The sequence below is a fragment of the Talpa occidentalis genome, unplaced genomic scaffold (assembly GCF_014898055.3).
Source record: "Talpa occidentalis isolate TD23 unplaced genomic scaffold, MPIMG_talOcc4v2.1 talOcc4.6, whole genome shotgun sequence".
Lineage (NCBI taxonomy): Eukaryota > Metazoa > Chordata > Mammalia > Eulipotyphla > Talpidae > Talpa > Talpa occidentalis.
Genome location: NW_023604972.1, coordinates 5,032,572 through 5,052,205, shown reverse-complemented (window position 1 = coordinate 5,052,205; position 19,634 = coordinate 5,032,572). Strand labels below are relative to the sequence as shown.

The following is a 19,634-nucleotide window of genomic DNA, read 5'->3' as shown; positions in this document are numbered from 1 at the left end:
CCAGGCATTTTCTGTTGTTGCTGTTTTTATGGTAGCTCTTAAATCCTCACAAAATTCCTGTGTGAGAAGCATAATTCTTGGTGCGTAATCAACAAGAACATGAGATCCAAGTGTATTTAAGTTAAGGAACGCTGGTCCAGATGGCGAGTAGCTGAGCTAAGTTCATATCCAGGTCTTTTTGCCCCAGCACTGAAGATCTGTCTACCTGGGCAGCCATGCTTCATCAGTCATGACCCCCCATGCACGTCTAACATGAGCAAATTAGACAATTATGGTTGAATCATTCAGAAACCAGAATGGGAAAATGGACATGCATTATCCCATTAGGGGTGAGTTAAGAGAATATAGGAAATGATTTCATACCAAGAGGTAAATAAAAATAAGTGAGGTCTGATGGTTAAAAAGGAGCAGAATAGAATCTGCAAGACTAACAATTTATTGGCTGTTATTTCTCCAGGTTTGCCTTCTCCAACTCAAGCACACTAGATAATCTGCTAACGGAGCAGAGAGCATCTTGGCTGACCCCAAGTGAGGTGCAACTATACCCGCTCTGTAGAGCTCCGCTTTCCTGCCAGATTCATGTACCTCATGTGGGGTGCCGGCGTACCCTCCCCAGTCTCAGAGACGCTCTGCTGGGAAGGACCGAGGGACCCATGAGCACAGACCCCATGCATTTCACGGTAGCTGACTTGAATCTGAAAATACACATTGAAAAGTCCTTTCCCCATGGTGGAGAGGCAGAGAAAAATGGTATTAAGGACAGGGAGGAAAGAATGCTAAAATGTCAAAGTCCTTTGAGAGACATACACATATTTCTTTAAATGTCAGTGGTCACTAAAGCCCCAGGAGGGCTGGTGTAAGTTTGAGTGCTGATTATAAGCCTCCTTCCTTCCAAATCCCTAAGGAATGGAGACTGGACCCAAGGAAACAGATGAGAATTTTCTTCAAGGGCCAGACGAGTGACCAGGAGCCCCAGCAGCTGTGTTGGAGAACATGACTCAAGCAAGATCTCCCCCAATGCATTCCTCTCCCCTTGAAGGCCTATGGGCCTGGCCAAAGGAAAACCAAAACTGAAGAGCCAAGCCAAAGGCCACCTGACCAGAGGGGCCCACTTGAATTGCTCTTGTAACCAGAACAGGAGGGACAGCTTGTCACGCTGGGCCCAGGGCCCTGCATTCCATGAAGAGGCCCCGTCATGCTGGTGAAGGTGACTTCTCTTATAGGTGATGGTGAGAACCGGGTGTCAACCTGGCCAGGCACTACACTGAATACGATGCCAGAGGAGAGGGGATGACTTGGTCATGGGGTACTCAGTGTTCAACAGGGCAATCGACTAGACTCTGATTAACATAACTAGCTGGTACCAACAGTGATAAGAAAACCTTACAAGTTGCTCTTTCCAGGTCTTATCTCACTGATCTCTTCAACCACCCTGTGCGATTGCTATTCATGCCAATCCCCTTTACGTGGAATGGGCCTTACAGGGTCAAGACTAGACAGACAGACAGGTGATAGCTATATCAGTGGGTGGGAGGGTGGATGAGTAAAATAATAATATCGATCCATACATGCATGCTGCCATTTTATGTATTTAGAAGACAGGGTTAGAAATTCAACTGAGGGCCTCCCCGGTGGCGCAGCGGTTGAGCACTGGGTTGCGAAGCTGCCCGCACCTCTGCAGCACCGGTTCGATCCCCGGCTGCTCCCCGGCCACCGGAGGAGGGTCCCACATGGCGCGCAGACCTCTCCTGCCGCCCGCTGCTCCCCTCAGCAGTGTACTTTGGTCCTTCTGCCTGCTCTGCTCCCTGCTCTGGCTCTGGTGAATTCTCTCACCCTCCCGCGCTTCTGACTGTACCCAGTCCTTGTCTAAATAAATAAATAAATAATAATAAAAATCTTTAAAAAAAAAAAAGAAATTCAACTGAGTAGCCCAGGTCACTCAGCAGATAAGTAGCAGAATCACATCGATCTGGGTCTGCCTGATCGCTGACACCACACTGATTTTACTCTACTGTATTCCTTGGAGGATTCTGGATAACGAAGACAAAGAAACCAAGACAGACAATAGAAAGAACCCCAAATATGTCACCTCCTACCCAGCTAGAAACTTGCTTGCAGTGACTATTGCAAAGAAAGGTTTCCCCACCATACCCACCCCCTAGACTTCTTTCTAGCCCAAAAGGGACTCACACCTGTGCCCTGGGCTCCCCGCCACAGGGAGCACAGGAAGAGATCGTGTGCCACCTTGTGGGGGGAATGGTGCAAGACAGGCCGGGTCTAGGGTTTAAGTCACCGCGGGAATGGGGGGGGGGCGCCCTTGACACAGAAGACAGGACATGCTCAGTGTGGACACCTGCCAAAGAATAATATAATGTCAATTAGACCTATCATTTGTTGGAAGCTTACAATGCACCAAGTTCTAAACAGTCTTATTGGGAGCCATGCTACTCATGTCGTCTGACAAAAGTCCGGGCTTGGGGCAGATTTCTGAAAAATCAGGAATCTCGTTAGCTGACTCCAAGATTCTCCTCATTTGTTTATGGCTAGTTTCTACCATTGCTAAAAATACGCATTTAAAAGTAAAACTGCAAATACTGATCAATTACTCAATAACCAATTTGATGGCAAATGGCACTGCATAATACAATTATTACATTTTTTATAAAATTAGTCTTTCTCTGCCAAAAGGCAGTCAACATTTGGCCTTACATTAACAAGTGAAAAAACTTCTGGGAACAAAAGGCTGTAAACATCCCTTGGCCAAGTCTTTAATATGGAGATGTGGTCTTTCGAGGCAAGAGCTAATTGGAGAAGGAAATTCCACTACTTTAAAGATAGCAGTTGGGTGGCAGACGTGATCCATGCTCCAAGTGTAAGAAAATTCCTGATGAGCCAGGAGGCGCCATAGCTAACTCCTGCTAAATTCTTCCTGTTTGTTTAGGGCTGATTCCCCTGGAGGTGACAATTGGTATGGTAGCTGTTAGAGTGTGCATTCAGGAATAAGTCAACAGCAATTTTATGACTGGTCGAGCTAAAACAATATAGATAATAATTTCTAAATAAAAGCCTTCTGTTTTTTACTTCAATCAATTAGTTGTATGTTGGTCTAAACTTCATAGGTTAGTTAGAAATAATCTTTGTCTCCCTTCCCCCAGGTAACTTCCTGCCCTTTGTTTCCCTCAGCCCATAGTTAATCAATCGTTCACCATGGCAAACTTAGAAATGTTAGTTGTAGACACATAGGCTTTTTGCCAGTAATACAATAACTGTTAGATTGTTTAAAGTAAATAACTATTTTGAAAACATTTGTTTAACAACTGTGCCTTCTTTAAGACAAAAAATAATAAATGTTACACCTCTGCCGGAAGGCAAACAGACCCTTGGCGGCTCCTGAAAAAGAATATGTGATAATTGTTATCTTCCTACCTTATGCTTGTGTACTCAAATTTGCTTAGTATAAATAAAGGACTGCTGAGACCCTCAGTAGGATGACGTCAGCACCCTGATCAAGTGTCTGAGTCTCCTCATTCCCTCTCCCCCTTCCCTTACCATTTTCTCTACAATTGCGCCGACGCCTTCCCATCCTTCAGGAACCCCTGACACCCAGACTGCTGCGGCTGGCTCGCAACACAGTCTTCCATTGGCACCCCCGTTCCTGTGACCCTCATCCTGACCCAGCCACCTCCTCTTCTGCAGAGCACTTAGCTCTGAATTTTTTACCTGCCCATTCGCTGCCTGTCTGGCACCTGATTCCGCTGGAGTGGAAGCACTGGCAGGCAAGGCTGTGTGTCTTGCTCACCTGCTTTCTCTCCCCTTTCTGGGTCAGCTGCTGGTGCCCAGTGCCATTCCTGCCCAAACCATATTTGCGGAATGAATGGCATCAATCAATCCTCCCAAACCCTATGGTAGGTCTTTTATTCTCTCAATTTCACAAAGAAGAAAATAAAGCAGAGAGATTGAGCAATTTACTAGATAACAGCACAGCTGAAATGCAAATCCATGTGTCTCCAAAGCCCTCGAGCTCCACCCCTGCATCATCATGCTGGAAAATCAAGCTTCTTCACTCACCCTTCTGTCTTGTCTACTGCAGTGTGTCTAGGAAATAAATCTGCCTTTGTCTCAGAGTCCATTTAAATGTTCCTGCCATTCATTAGTCAAAGGGCTAGTGACTATTTCCGTAAATCAAAATGAAGAAAAATGCCCTTTCAGGACTGAATCTACCTAGACTTGTATGAGCACATCCTTCCTGTGCCTTCCCATGCTCGATGCCCATTCAGCATCTATCTTCTCTGATCATTGTGCTTTTACTTTTTTAAGATTTATTTTATTTATGCATATAAAAGCTGGGGTGTAGGCCAGAAGTATGTGTGTTGGGGGAGGGGTGAGAGGATTCACCAGAGACAGAGCAGGATGCAGAACAGCCAGATTTACAGAAATCCACTGCTGAAGGGAGCAGTGGGGAGTCAGGAGAGGTCTGCTGCGCCATGTGGGTAGCTCCCTGGCAGGCCGGGGATTGCTGCAATGGTTGGTGATAGCTTGATAGTGGTGAGACTTAACCCCTTGTCCCACCAGGGAGGCCCTCATTGTGTGTTTACATTTCCAGAACAGATATTTATTTGCTTTACTTCATTTATTTATTTATTCATGTAATCATTCCTACATTTTTGGGGGTGACATTGTATTAAGAAGGTAACATTGGTTGACAACACTGCAAAGGATTTAAGGGAATAAAGCAGGCGTGTGACGACCCCCACCACCAAAGCACCCATCATCCTCCACCATAGTCATGGGGCGCCCCACCCCATTGCTTGCCCTTCCCCCACCCTCCCCTCTATCATTGCTTTCAGAACCAGGCTTAAGGGTCACCTTTCTGCAGAGCGCCACCCTGATTAACCCAGCCGGCTTCAGCCGCCCTTCCACATGCGTGCTCAGTCACTTGCTCTCACCTTGCGCTCGCTTCTGCATGATCCAACCACACTTTTGATTTCAGATGCGTCCTGTGGGCGCCCAGAGATTTGTCTTTACCATCAGCATGCTGACCCTGAGATGCGGGCCATGCCCCCGGGACTTCTAGCCTCCATCCGTCTCCATGGACAGCACAGCACGGCCCCTGGGACAGCTGCCAGTCACAATGTTATAGGACAGGGAGAGGGGCCAACCCAAACCCCGCAAACCTGCCTATTCTAAATGGGTTCTGCCATCCGCCGCATCAACACAAAACACATGAGACTTTAATGGGAAGGAACTTTAATAAAACTAGGAAACAATACAGGTAAGGCAAAGAGTCTAGTTTCTAAATCAAGCACCCAGAGTTACCCGTCCCCTCGTGGGTAAAAGTCCATCCAAATGGGATTGGCCCAGAACAAGGCCCCAAAGCCTGCCACAAGTCTAAAGCATCTTCCAGTGGGGACCCACAGAAAAGGGTCACAAACAACCGGACAAGCCCGGAAGGAAAAGAGCAAAATCAACATCAAGATAAAAGCTGCCATTGTCACCTCCCCACGGGTCTCACCCACATCTGTGTCACCCAGTCCACGACCAAAAGACAAGCGCAGTTTCTTTACGTGTCTCTAGGCTCCATGCGCCTCCTCCAGGTCTCCTGGCTCCATCCTGCTTCCTTCCTCAGTCTCCTCTGCAGCTTCTCCTCTTCCTGCTCAGCTCCACCCTTCCTTGGGTGGGGCAGGGAACCTCCCCCTTTCCTGGGGACCACCCTGTTACAACAAGAAAGGTGAACATAGTGGCTCCGTGGGAGCCAGTTCTCTTCTCCCTTTCTTGTGGAAAGTTCTGAATTCTGAATGTGGGAACAATACAAAACCTTGCCTTTTTTTTTTTTTTTTTTTGGTCTCAGGTTTACTGAATCTAAAAGCAGGTGTTTAATGCCAGGGGGGAGACTGACAATGGCAGCCGTTACCTCGATTTCCACTTTTTGTTCCTCTAGTCACAGACTTCCCTGCCCCTCTGGCCCTGTCTGTGCGGCTCCCCTTCAGAAGGTGCCTTAGACTTGTGGCAAGCTTTGGGGCTTCAGTGGCTCCCCTTCAGGCTGACCCTCTTCAGCCAACCCTAAGGCTGGGTCAGTTTGTATTAAGTGATGGGCTACATCACAGAATATTTCCAACAGCAGTGAGACAAATATATATCCCAGATGGGCATTTACGGACCACATCAGGCGCGCCTGCACATCTGTGAGTCAGCCTTTGCAACCGCCCAGCACGAAGAGACCACGACAAGGGCAAACCCTGTTCCCTTAATCCTGCCCTCTCCTCACAGAGCTGCCCTTCTTCTCTCCCTTGATCCAAACGCCACCTATTCTTAATAATTTATTTCATCTAGGCAGTGGGTTACAAACCATTGTCATTTATACGCTCTGGTCTAGCCCTGCCAACAACCCCGAGTTAGGGTTATCTCCACAGCTCAGAGAATAAACTATATCTCCTAAAAGGCAGAAGTCCTGTTATAGCCTCCTAGCTCCCGTTTCATAACCACACCTTTGCTGCCTTCTTTTAGGGCACACATTTTCTATAAAGTGCCAGAGGGAAAATATTCTCAGCTCTGCAAGTCATATATTCTCTGTCTCAACTCTGGTTTTGCAGCAAAAGCAGCCATAGACAATGGATCCAAAGCATGCTCAATGGGCACAGCTGTGTTCCAATAAAACCTTATTCATAAAAACACACCAGATTAGACCTGTGAGCTGTAGTTAGTCTGGTTCAGTGTTTCTCAAAGAGTGATCCACTAGCATTTGTTAAAAAGTGCAGTATCAGGGCCTGCCAAGGCCTGCCAGTATCTTACCCTTACCAAGTCAGAGAGTGGCCGGGCTAGGCCAGTGCTGTTGAAACAGTCTCTTCAGAGATTCAGATGCCTGCCAGAGTCTGAGAGTTGTTTGAAAACAAAATTCATCTAAACTTGAAGATCAAATTAACTTTGTTCCATGCGTTGTGAATCAGGCAGCAGCCCATCTAGCAAGCAGAAAGGCTCTCCTAGGGATTGTACAAGATGGAAGGTTTTTAGCCAGCAAGAGGGCAGGACATTGAGCAAAAGACAAGGTTGTTTCAGGTAAAACCAGCCTACCTTTGGGGGCAGCGAGGGCGGGGTCTGTCAAGCAGACTATCTGCTATTGCTGACTGGGCCCCCTTAAGACTATACCCCTGCTTGGAGCTGAAACTGCAAGAAGTCAGCTATCAAATCTGGTTGGGTGAAATGACTTTGGCCCAAGTGACTCCATTTTGGCTACATTGCCTCTTTTTTTTTTTTTTTTTTTTTTTACAAACCATTGGTGATCTTCCTGATTGCTTGCACAGGACCCTCTCGCCACAAGAAGTATTAATAACTACGTGTCGCTTCCCCAGGCAGACTCCTCTCCCACCTCCATAGTTTCCTCCTCCTCAAGCACCAGGGGCTTAAATAACCCAATTGTAGTTTTCCATTGACAAGAATGCTTCCTCACTTTCCTGACCTTCACATCCCTCGAGCTGGGACTCAGCTGCCCTCTGCAGTTCTTCGAGGTGACCCATGCTCACAGTCACCCTCCCCAAAGCTCCCCGACTCTTGGGTGCTCCTAGACTAGCAGGGAACACCTGCCAGATATTGACCTGGAACAACCCCCTCCCATCCACCTTCCTATCCCCCTATGTCACCCCCTCCTCTGTGTACTGACCCCAGAGCAAGTGCTAATGCTTCTAAGTCCCCCTCGGAGGGCGGGGGGAAGCAGTCCCCTTTCTCATATTAATGTGTTGTTGTACGCTCTGCCCCAACCACCAAGTCCCAGTCACTGGCTATTTTACACAGTAACAGAGACAGGGGAGAGCTGTGACAGTAGAGTCTGCTTTGGAAAGGCAGGCAATATATTTCCCCTCCTGGCCCACTTGAAGAAACTATTAATGAGGTGCCTTGAACCCACCAAAGAATGTGTTCGATTATTGAAAAGTGGACTTCCAAAATCTCCAATGGGCTTTGGGTGAATAGAAAGTCATTTAGAAAATGATAGTCATCGGTCTTTGCATTATGAAGTATGTGGCCTAGGGCCTGGTTTGGAATGGGGATGCCCTGGGAATATGAGGGACAGGAAATAGGTAACTCCACCAATAAGTAGTTGGGGTCCTAAGAAATCTTCACACTGTAAACTGATATTTAACTTTATCAGGATCAGTTCCCCAAAAAGGGGTTAAGAGCATTGAGTGAGAGTGGGGTTGGAAGTAGGGGTGACTGTAGGAGCCTGATACTCAGCAGGAATCTGATGCCCTAGACAAAAATGGCTACCAGGGATGACTGTTGTAATCACCCACCAGTGCTGCCCTAGTTCCAGCATTTGGAAAGTCTCTTTACCACCACCTGCACATCAGATTGGAAATCAGATGACAGCTTAAGCATGTTCAGGGAGAAAGAATTTGACCCTTGTTGGGCTGTTGGAATTCAGACATACATATGGGATGCAAGCAATGGTAATTTTTTAAAACCTCAACTTTCCCACATCCTCACTATTGTCAAAAATTCTAAAATTCTAAGGAAACAGAGAAGAGAACAAACCAAAGAGGTCATTGATAAAAATGGAAGACTGCTTAAAAGAGCCTTTTTATTGAATTATTTTTATTGAGGTAACATTAATTTACAACACTGTTTATGATTTAGGGGAACAGGTTCACACCTCTTCAGGTATGTGATCTAGCTCCACCGTACAACCAAAGTACCCATAGTCCACTGGGCTCCTCCCCCCTATGCACCTTAATTATTCCACATGAGTGAAATACCTGGTATTTGTCTCTCTCCTTCTGACTTAAAGTCAATTTTTAAAAACATGTAAACATATGTCATCCCTCCTCCCAGCCCAGGTATTCACAATATTCGTCCCTAGGATCATATTGCAGCGAAAAGAAAAGCACCTTTTGTCAGGGGGAAAAGGCTGTCCTAAAGCTAATCCCATACAGGCTTTGTGGACTCCACCCCCACCCCAGGCCAAAGCCAAAGACACTGGGAACTCCACATCCCGTCCCCACTAAAGGGAAGGTGGCTGGGACCTGACGGTGGGGTTCAGCAGCCAGGTTGGTATAAAGCCAGACACATGGGCTTTGGGAGGGGGGCCCCCCATTTTGGCTCTCCGCCAGCTCACAGCGTTGGGCCAGCTCTGAGAGTGACTTTGGGTTTCCAGGTCGGCGGATCGGGTAGGACGCATGAAAGACTTTATTTCCCTATTTTCTCCCTGAGTTGTACATTTCCTTATTTCCTTTTCCCTTGTAAATAAACCTTTTATTAATCTTTTGTGTGTGCCTGGAGTGGAGTATTCATAAGTCCCTTTTAAGCGCAGGGGTGAGGACCCACAGCCAGGAACCGGTTCAATATCGGGGCTGCCCTATAACACTTTAAACAGCCAAGACCACACAGATCAGTGACTCTGATTCTTTTCAAAGTAACTAGAATGTTTTCAAGGCTACAAAATTGGTCAAGTTACACTGTATCCAGTGTATGTGTGTACTGGATGCAAATGTGTATAAATATTGGGTACATTCTTTTCGAGTCAGCTTGCTTATTCTACAAAGCAGTCAACATACATCCTATGAAATCAATTATGAATTACCTATTTAACTTATAATCAATTCTCACTTTATTACATCCGAGAAGATATTTTGGGTTTTGTACACACTGTTCACAAAGCACAAAATTATTTTCTATTCACTGAACCAACTCATTTTTAGCACCAAACACCTTCTCATCTCATTACCTTCTTAAAAGTTTAATCGTTATACCTAAGAAATTTGTGGCGTTTCGCAAAATTTTTGTGGACGGTCATATTTAGCTATTCCCAAAAAGTCCAATATGTTTGACACACCATGTAGACTGGAGAAATGGTACGAGCATTTGCTCATACCATACAGTAAGTATCACACTTTTGGCAAATAAAGTACTGTGTTTTGATGGTTAAAGGAAACTGCCACATCCCCCTCTGTTCATAACTAACAGTTACATCATGTTAGTGGCCATTTCTTTCAGTCACAATCTTTTCAAATTCATAGTCATTTGATGTCATGGGCAAAGCCTGTTTGGTAGATTTCCCAGAAACTGAAGAAGTGAAGCAACAGGCCTAGGTAAACAAATCCTTTGGCAAGGCAGGTGATTTTCAACTCTTGACTTTCAAGAAAAGTGGGGGACCTCCCTGAATACCCGGCTTCCAGATCATCAACTCTAATTTCCCCAGATCTGGACTTGCGTGAAATTGTTGTAGAGCAACCCCGATACAAAACAGGGTGTCTGACTGTGGGTCCTCACCCGCGCTTAAAAGGACTTATCAGTGCTCTACTGCAGGCACACGCGAAAGGTTCATAAAAGGTTTATTGACAAGGGAAGGGGAAATGAGGAAATGTGCAGCTCAGGGAGAAAAGTGGGAGACAAGGTTTTAAATGCATCCTTCGTGATCCGCTGATCAGGAATCCCAAATGGCTCTCTGAGAACTGCCGCCAGCCAGGAGCCCTGAAGCCAGGAGGCGAGGGACAGAGCGAGAGACCCCAAGGCCCAGTGTTTGGTTTTTGTATCCAGCCTGGCTGCCCAACTCCACCCTCAGGTCCCAGCCACCCTCCCTTTGGTGGTGACGGGATTTGTCTTTCCCAAAGTCCTGATAACTTTGATCTGGAGTGGGGGTGGCGTCCACACAGCCTGGATGGGATTAGCTCAGGACATCATTTCTCCCTAACAAAATCACCATAAAACCAGGCCCAGCACCGGGGGCTTCCAAGTTACAAAAAGCAGAGCCGGTCGCAGGACTGAAGCCCTCCCTGCTCGTTCTGACGAGACATCGGCCGCAGCAGCGCGAGTTCAAAACCCAACACCCACTTCACGAGGCGCATTTGCCATCGCCTGAATAATTATAATATTAATATAACAATTATTAGTCGATTGAATAATTATGACAAATCGTAATATTTATTCTGCTTTGATCGCGGACTAACAACCAATTCCAAGTCATCCCAGCGGCGTCAGCCGGGGCCTGGGCAAGTCACTGCAGGCTGGGGGGGCAGTTTTCTGGGGTGCCAAGGGGGCGTCGACCCCGGGCCTAGCTCGGGGCGCTCGCGAAAGGGGGGCCTGAGCCCGGCGCCCGCGGCCACGGAGCGTGGCCTGTTGGGGTCACGGGTGCATCACCCCAACACGCCCTCGCCCGCGGGGCGCCGGGGCGGGAGGCCGGGGGGCGGGTGCAGGGGCCCCGAGGAGGACCGGGGCGCGCGGGGCGCCAGCACCCCGGCTGCGGCCCCGGGCCTGGGCCTGGCGGCGCCCGACAGCGGCCGGGAGCGCCGCCGCGTCGCGCGGGAAGCCCAGCGAGCCGGGGAGCCGGCGCCCCCCGCCCGCGCCCCCCCCCGCGCCCCGCCCCCGCGCCCCCGCCCGCGCCGCCGCCGCCGGCCACGCGAGGGCGCCCGCGGCCGGAATTGGCCCCTCGCGGCCGCCGTCGCCGCCCGGCCGGCCCGCCCCGCGCCTTCCCCCGCGTCCCTTTCACTTCCGGGAGCGCCGGGCCCGCTGGTTCCGCCACAACATCCCGTCGGCCGCCCCGGCGGCGGCTCCGCAGCGCGCCCGCCCGCCCGCCCGCCCGCCATGGCCACCAACCCGCAGCCGCAGCCGCCGCCGCCCGCGCCGCCGCCGCCCCCGCCGCAGCCGCAGCCGCCGCCGCCGCCGCCCGGCCCCGCGGGGGCCCGGGCGCGGGCGGGGCGGGCGGCGCCGGGGCGGGCGCGGGGGACCCGCAGCTCGTGGCCATGATCGTGAACCACCTCAAGAGCCAGGGCCTCTTCGACCAGTTCCGCAGGGACTGCCTGGCCGACGTGGACACCAAGGTGCGGGCGCGGGGCGCGGGGGGGGCGCGGGGCCCGGCCCGGCCCTGTGGACCCGCGCGCCCCGCCGCGGCCCCCCCCGGCGCGGACCCCGCGGGCTGGTGGGGGAGCCCGGGTTGGGGGCGCCCGGGTTGGGGGGCGCGGGCGCCGAGCGGGGGGCCCTGGGCGCTCGCGGCTCCCGCGTCGCGGTCCCTGCGCGGTTGGGGTGTCGCCGCCCCTGGGGCTCGGGGCGCCGAGGGTCACGCCGCTGCCCTTGGGCGCCCCGAGGGGGGGCCCTGCCCGTGGGCCGCGGGGCGCGGCGGGGCGCGGGCGGAGCTGGACCCCGGGAGCCGGGCGCGGGCCGGGCCGGGCCGGGGCCTGCCGGGGATCGGGGTCGCCCGGGCGGTGCCCAGACCCGCGCCCTGAGCAGGCGCAGCCCGAGCCGAGCCGGGGCCCGGGGCCCGAGAAGGTGGGCTGGGGGGACCCCCTGTCCAGTGGGGACGCCCTGGGCTGCAGGCGGGAGAGTGACCTCCCGCGCGCGGGTCTCTGACCAGAAGTGGCTAGGGCTGGACCTGGGGGGACCTCCAGGCCCCAAAAGTCAGCGTGAAAGGGGCCTTTAGCAGGAGGAGGTGCATGCAGCTGCTTTGGCAAAGAATAACGGGGGGCTCGGGAAAGGAGCGGTCAGGGAGAAGGGTGGAAAGCCAGTTTCTGGAATCCTGGCAGCAGGTGAAGCAGGAAGCCTGACTTCTGAATAATTGGGAGTTGATTTATTATTTTTTTTCTTAAGCTTAGATCTGCTGGGGTTCATCAAAGTGAAGTTCTGATGGGGCGGGGGCTTTCTCACAGCATCTTTAACACTTGTGTGACATCTTTAACATCCCCAGGTTCTTCCCTCTCACCCAGTGTTCAGTCTTTGAGGCGAACCACACGCTGTCCTGATCCCTTTTGGGAAGCCTTTGCTTCCCTTACAATCCAGGGCAAACTTTTGCCCCAAGTGGACCAGCAGCAGATGGGCCTTTTCCCAGCGCTGGGGTTTTTACATCACGAAGTCCGTTTGCTTGGGGTCTTTGTCTCTGTAGGAACTTTGTAGTTTTCTCTTTTTTTTTTTTTTTTTTTTTTTAAGGGAATGTGGGCAGCCACCTTGCTGAAGATGCCTTTTCTTCTTCTATTTTAACGGTTAAGATTAGACGTGGCCAAGTAAATGTTACCCAAATAAAGTTGGTTACTTGTGTCCCACTTAGAGAGATTCCACTTGGCTGTTCCCAGAAACCTTCAAATCATTGTGTGCAAATTAAAAATTTAAATAGGCTGAAGGGGAAGTGGGGGCAGCTGCAATATACTGAACTTGACTTTTTCTTCATCCTGTCGCCACTAAATGCTGCATGTAGGTAATTTGCCTGCCAGATCCTCACAAAGAGGTGTCCTTCCCTTTCTTTGGGGGGGGGGTAACAACAATATAGTTGCTTTGACAATTGAATGAAACCTAGGACCTTGCCCCAAGAAGAAATGCTCTTCCACACAATACGGTGCTGAATTCCAAAGTGGTTGACGATAGTGAGTTTCCCATGGCTCAACCTGGCCCGTGGTTTCAGGGAGCCCGGCCAGCACAGAATACAGTCCCCTGTCTTAACATTAGCGATGAGAGAATAGAACTGAAGGGACCCCTCCTTCCTCCCTGAAGAAGGGGGGCATGCCTGGGTGTGGTTGACCTTCCTTCCTCAAGCGTCTTCGCCCTCCTCTCTGTGCCTGGCGTTTCAGGTGCCTCGTTCTTTCCTCATGACTGTCCTTCTGCTTTTCTTCCTCCTCTTCGCTGGCCGATATGTGATGTTTTTCTTATTGAGTAGCATTGTATGCACTTTATCTTGTTTGTAAACTTTGAAAGTCTTGAAAACATACAAAAGCTAAAATTTTCTTTCCTATGAAGCTGACGTTCCTGCAGTGTGGGGAATGGGCCAGAATAGAAATAAGATGCCCTGTTCTTGCAGAGGAGCGTCATCCTAATGGAATTCTTGGGCCTCCTCTGCTAAGAACACCTCTTAGTGCAGCCCCCTTACAGTGCTCCTGATAATCAGACCCCGCCGGCTGACCTGCTTTATGTCAAATCCGACCACGTTATCGAGGGCTGTAGCAGTAGCTGGATTGCTAGTCACGTGCATACTTAAGAAGCAAGAAGTCCGATGCCAGCCACTGCTCGCCGAGAGCAAAGATGCCATGCCACCCAGCGAGTACGTAGAAGTCAGGTGACAAGCACCAAAGTCAGTGGTCATTCCAGAAGTCCAGCGAGCCCCCAGCTGTCCTGGACTCATGGGTGACCCTACACTAGCCAAGACAGAGCAAGGGATACAGCCCATGCACTCGAAGAATTGCACCCGTGGGCAGCCCCAAGGTGCAGCTAATCCCGAGGCTCCTCCCCTGCTCCATTCTGCCCCCTTTGTTAGCAACTGGACAGTGTGAGGAGGGAGGTCAGAGGGACCCACCATTCTGTCCCTGGCAGAATCCCCCACCAGGTAAGCGCCACCCTCTCCCCGAGTGGTGAAGGCCAATCTGGTGACACTTCTCAGTAATGGGTTCTGGTCCCGTGATTATTGTCTGTCGGGGCAGTCGGGGGGGGGGGTTCAAAAGGAATGTCAGACGCTGAAGTATGTAACTTTATTCAACACAAAATGTTTGTTATGTCCCTGGTTTTAAGTGCCAGCGATGAGCACAATTCGCTGCTGTTGCGGAACTTGCATCCCAGCAGAGGAAACCAGGCAGTGCGATGGCGGCTGTGGGGCAGCAAAGCAGGGCAAGGCTGGCGAGGAAAGCAGGCTTTGTGTCAGTTTGTCAGTCACTTATAAGTTCCATAACTTGGGGAGCACAGCTTCCCCCCCCCCCCCCGCCTGTGCACACGCTCCACCTGCCCTCCGCCACAGCTCCAGGGCCGACGTCAGACCCTTCCTTCCCCATGCCCCTCCCCGCGCCCCGTGCTGGCCCCCAGTGCACTCCTCGCAGTGACAGTTGCTTGTCTTGAGTAAGTGTTCAGGGAGCTGTCGTCCCTGTGGACCAACTGAGGGGTCCTGCGTCAGTCGCGATTCCCAGTAGACACCCCGGGTGTGCAGAGCCTCTGAGGGAGAGGCGACGGTGGGGGTGCCCTCCCTCCCTTTGAGGGTCTGCCTGGCTGGGGAGCCAGGGTAAGAGTTTGGCTCTTACTCAGCTGAGTAGCCATTGGCGGGGTGAGTGTAAGAGGAGCGTGACCCGACTTGAGATGGACCGAGCAGGCGTCGTTGGTCACTGCTGCCACTTTCCCTTTGGTCGAGGTCCCAGGTGGGTAATGCGCTGTGTGGTCACCTTTAATTTTAGAAGATTACCCCAGCTGCTATCTGGAAGGTAGACTTTGGGGGGCCAAGGGAAGGAGCCGGGAGGCCAGTGATTATCAGTGGGACAGGAGGGGAGGCTGCCTTGCGCCCGGTGGTCGCAGCGAAGGCGGTGGGGAGGAGCCAGCTTCTCTTCCTGCAGAGAAAGGGAGCCTCGGGGATGGCTCCCAGGCGTTCCGGAAGCCCTGGGGAAGGAAGGGGCGTGTGTTTTCCAGAAGAGGAGTCCGTGGCCTGCTGTCTCCAGGCTTCGTGCTGGGGTGGATAAATAGTCCCTTTCCCCAGATACAGAGTAAAGCAGGATTCTCCAGCGACAGCAGGCCTGGAAGGCGGAGCGGCGGGTCCTGGGCTTCAGCGGCGGCCTGTCGCTCTTTCCGTCCCTGTCCCGCACAGCTGAGTGCTCCTTGCCCCCAAAGCCAGAGCCCTCCCGCCTGCCAGGCCGTGTCTCAGCCTCCTCTCCCACATTCTCTTCTCCAAGCTGGACTTGCCCAGTGCCCTGACCCCGCTGTGTTCCCAGCCGCCTGCCCTTCACCTGTGCTCTCAGTGGTGCCCGCAGGCCGGGCACCCGCTGTCCAGCTGCGGAGAGGCCCCGCGGGTCCGGGCAGCGGCCACCTCCCAAGGAGGTCTGGCTTCGTCTCTGCCGCTGCAATTCTGTGCCCAGGCACGGAGCTTTTGTTTCTGCCTTACCTTACAGTCACTTGCCAGCAAATCAAAGGCACCTGTCTGTCTCCTCGCCCTGGCATCTGCAGACCTCCCAGCTGTGTTTGCATGTCTAAGGGGAGATGAGCCGGGTAATGATACAGGCGCCTGGGCCTTCAGGACCTTAAGACAACCAGGTTTTAACAGTTGTGTGTTTTCTTTTCTTTCTAGCCCGCCTATCAGAATCTCAGACAGCGTGTTGACAACTTTGTTGCAAACCACTTAGCAACGCACACATGGAGTCCCCACCTCAATAAGAACCAGCTAAGAAACAATATTAGACAGCAAGTGCTCAAGTAAGTCTCTCCCAGACACAAGGGACACGCCTCAGAAGTTGGTTAGCTGTTAATGAATGTGCCCCATCCCTGGCTGCTTCATGATGGGATACCCCGTAATTTTTAATTTTAATTTTAGATTCGGTGCTGAGTGTTTCCACCGTGCGTTCTACTTCTGCTCCCTCCTGTAGACCCTCAGAAGTACTTGGGCGAAGGGGATGGCAGTGAGGCTTAAAAAAAAATGTTTAGATGTAATATTAACAGACAGTAAGTGTCCGGATGGCTTGCAGGGTAACATAGTTTTCTTTCTGTCTTCCGGCACAGCGCTCTCTTTTTCTGTTGCCATGACCTTAGCTCTGCTTTTGAAGGATGATGCAGCCAAAAGAGGGAAAAAGTGCATTTGAACAGGTCAGGGCCATTTTGGGGAGGAACATAAGATAGAGAATAAGAAGAGCTGAATTTTAGCTTTAAAAAATTCTATTTATTCCCCCCAAAAGCAGATTTACAATATTATCTTCTTCTTGGTTATAAATATTTGGCGGGACTCAGCCCTTTTCTCCTGGCTTTACTCCCTCAGAAGGGTGACTAAGTTATTTAAAGAGCTCCCAGTCTTCCTGCCTTGACAAATATTTATGTTTAAGCTGCTCTTGTAGAATGAAACGTGGCATGTAAACAGTTTTGCACATCTGCTTTATGCCCGCCACTTGCGTTGCCTCCTGGCCCCAGGGGGCCTCTAAGGCCCAGCTTGCTGCCCATGGACAGCCCTGACCCACGCAGAGCCCCCAAATAAATTTCCAACTCTCACTTGAAGACCCATTTAGCCATTGGTAACACGGGAATCCAGGACCTGGGGCTCAGACCTGTCTCCTTGTGCATAAGAGAAGAGGGACATTTAACAAGAGCTTGGTTTAAGTTTTTAAAGCATGTGTGAGAAATTGGGAGAGAGACCCGGTCAGAAGATGCCGCGGGGGCTGTGGGGTTGTGGGGTGACGCTGGAGGGAGAAGCCTCCCTGAGAAGGAAGAGATGGAGGATCTCAGACCGCGGCAGGCTGACGGTTGCTTATTTCAGGCTTCCTGGAGAAGAGCAACTGAAATAGCAGGGACCTGGGGATCAGTGCACAGGCACCCACACCCTCACCCACAGCGCCCCTGCCTGCACAGTGCCTTTGGCGTAGCTCCCGCCCTTTCACAGATGGTTGAGGTCCTCGATGAGGAGGCTCAGGGTTCAATGATGGTAAGGCTGACAAAAAGGTCCCAGCTCACGAGCGAAATGACTTTATTCAAAGTTATTCCAGGACACGGTTTCCTAATGCCGTCCTCTGGCTTAAAGCTGCAGTTTCCGAGAACCTGTCCGCGTCAGGGAGGACTGCAGTGGGGTCTCACACCCTTTCTTCGTAAGTTGAGAGGTTATGGCGATTGCATTGCGTCCTCAGCATGCAAAACCTGTAAAGTAGGAAAGTCGTCCTTCTGTTCCCTTAAGGAAGCCAAGCTCACGCGTGCCCATGTAAAGCCTGGCACTCAGATTTCTCCTCCCAGCCGAAGGCGTGGTTCCCATGAGCCGTGCTCTGCCAGGGGTTGCGCTCAGCAGTGCGGGGTTCTGGAGCCTGCCAGTGGTGTGCCTGTGGGGTGAGGGCTTCCCCCTGGAGACATTTCAGGACAAGGGAAACAGTCTTGGGTAATTTAGGCAATTGCTCTTCCTAGAACAGCTGTACAAATTTTTTCTAGCTATTCTTTGTTTTTGTTACTTATTTGCTGTACATTTGTTACTTACATCTTGTTTTGTCCCTTTGGTTTTTATTTTTAAATGAACGGTTCTCTTACTTAACTCCTAGTGAAGTTATGTCACTAATTTTTTTTTTTCTTAAAAACAAAAACCAAACTCTTTCACTGTATTCAAATTAATGGTATAGAGATGGGCCAGCCCCTAGAAATAAAATTGCAAACAAATTTTCATTTATATACTTGAGAAAATTCACAGGTATACTTTGTAGAAGGTTGAACCATCTCTAATTGCCATTTTTGCAGGATGAACATAGTCTAATACCAGCCATTTCAGGTGGCTCAGCTTATTCAGGTAATCTGCCCCAAAAAATCTTACTTTATTCCTTCATTTGGGCCACAGAATTTAAATGCTAGGTAGCTCTAAGCAATGATCTGAGCTGTGCAGAATTTTTTTTTTTTAAATGTTTATTTATGCATACTAGAGTTGGGGTGTAGGCCAGAGGTGCCAGGGGAGCAGGGGGAGGAGAGGACTCACCAGAGACAGAGTTGGGAGCAGAACAGGCAGATCTACTAAAATACACTGCTGAGGGTAACAATGGGCGAGGCGGAAGAGGTCTGCTGTGCCATGGCCTTAGCAACCTGGCTGGGGATCGAACTCGTGCTGCAGTGGCTGCCAATAGCTTCGCAGTGCTGACACTTAGCCCCTTGTGCCACCAGGGAGGCCCCAAGCCTAACAGAATTTTAAAGGACACAAGGAATTCTCTTTAACTGGGAAAATGTCAGCTGTCCTGTTGCCTTTGCCCTTGAACCCAAGGCTGTAGTTTCTCAGCCTCTGGTGAGGTCCTGGCTTTGGCTATTCCTCATGAGAGTGGGTCCACTCAGGGTAGGGTGGTCATCAGCACTGGCCTTCATTTTTATTTAAGATCAGAGCTTCCTCAGTATCAGTGGAGTAAAGCAAATGAGGGGCCAAAATACAGGCAAACAGACTAAGCCAATATTTTTTTTGGTGGGTGAGGGGTGTATTTTTTTGTTATGCCTTTGTACATGTGTCTTAAAACACTGAAGATTGCTTGTCCTTGTTTCTTTCCCACCTGCTACCTTTTAAAGATGCCCCTAAGATGTAAGAATGTTGGCAGGATTTGTGGGTTTTATTTAAAATCTTAGAACTTTGAAAAGCAGGTTACCTACTTTGTGTGGTGTTGGCTCATTTTTCTCCATGGCCCACATAAGTAGCAGCATAGTATCACAAGCTGCTGGTACCTCAGGAAATGAAAACCAAATTCATCGTCCACTCCAGACAGAGCTGTACTCAAAAATAGCCTGGGAACAGTACGGAGAGACACCTCAGCCATTGTTCAGAGAGCGCCTGAGGCCTCAAAGCTGGGAATGGCCCACGCCCATCAGCACTGCCCAGGGAACTTGCGCTCCTCCCTGGCTCTTTTAGGAAGAAGCAGGTTTAAGTGGGTTTCTTAAGATAAATATTTTGCTCAGACACCTTAGTGATTTTCTGCACATTTCAAACTTAGTTCCCTCCTTGTTCCTCTGCCTCTTATACACGTTATTTCTTCAGATGCTCTCATCCTCTTCTCTGTGGAAATCAGGACGCAGCTCAGAGTTCTTCTTTGTGGAACATTCTCACTTTGTCTCGGCTTGTGTAGGCATTCCTGTCCCACTCTCCTCCTGCAGTGCCTGGTGTGTATTCACACCTGTCATCCATGTCTTGATCATTTGTGTCTATTTCACTCACCCGGCAGGGGCCAGGTCTGATTTGTAGCTGCCCAGAGGCCAGCACTCTGCCCATTGTGTAG

General features: G+C 50.6%; 1 protein-coding gene across 1 annotated transcript in view; it reads left to right on the top strand.

Annotated features, from left to right (window-relative positions):
• Positions 1-11,568: 11,568 nt before the first annotated feature.
• BOD1L1 (biorientation of chromosomes in cell division 1 like 1) overlaps positions 11,569-19,634 on the top strand; it is a 44,348-nt gene continuing 36,282 nt past the window's right edge. The window contains 3 exon segments of the mRNA XM_054688461.1: positions 11,569-11,656; positions 11,659-11,804; positions 16,001-16,125. Of these exon segments, the coding sequence (XP_054544436.1) occupies positions 11,569-11,656; positions 11,659-11,804; positions 16,001-16,125 (359 nt within the window).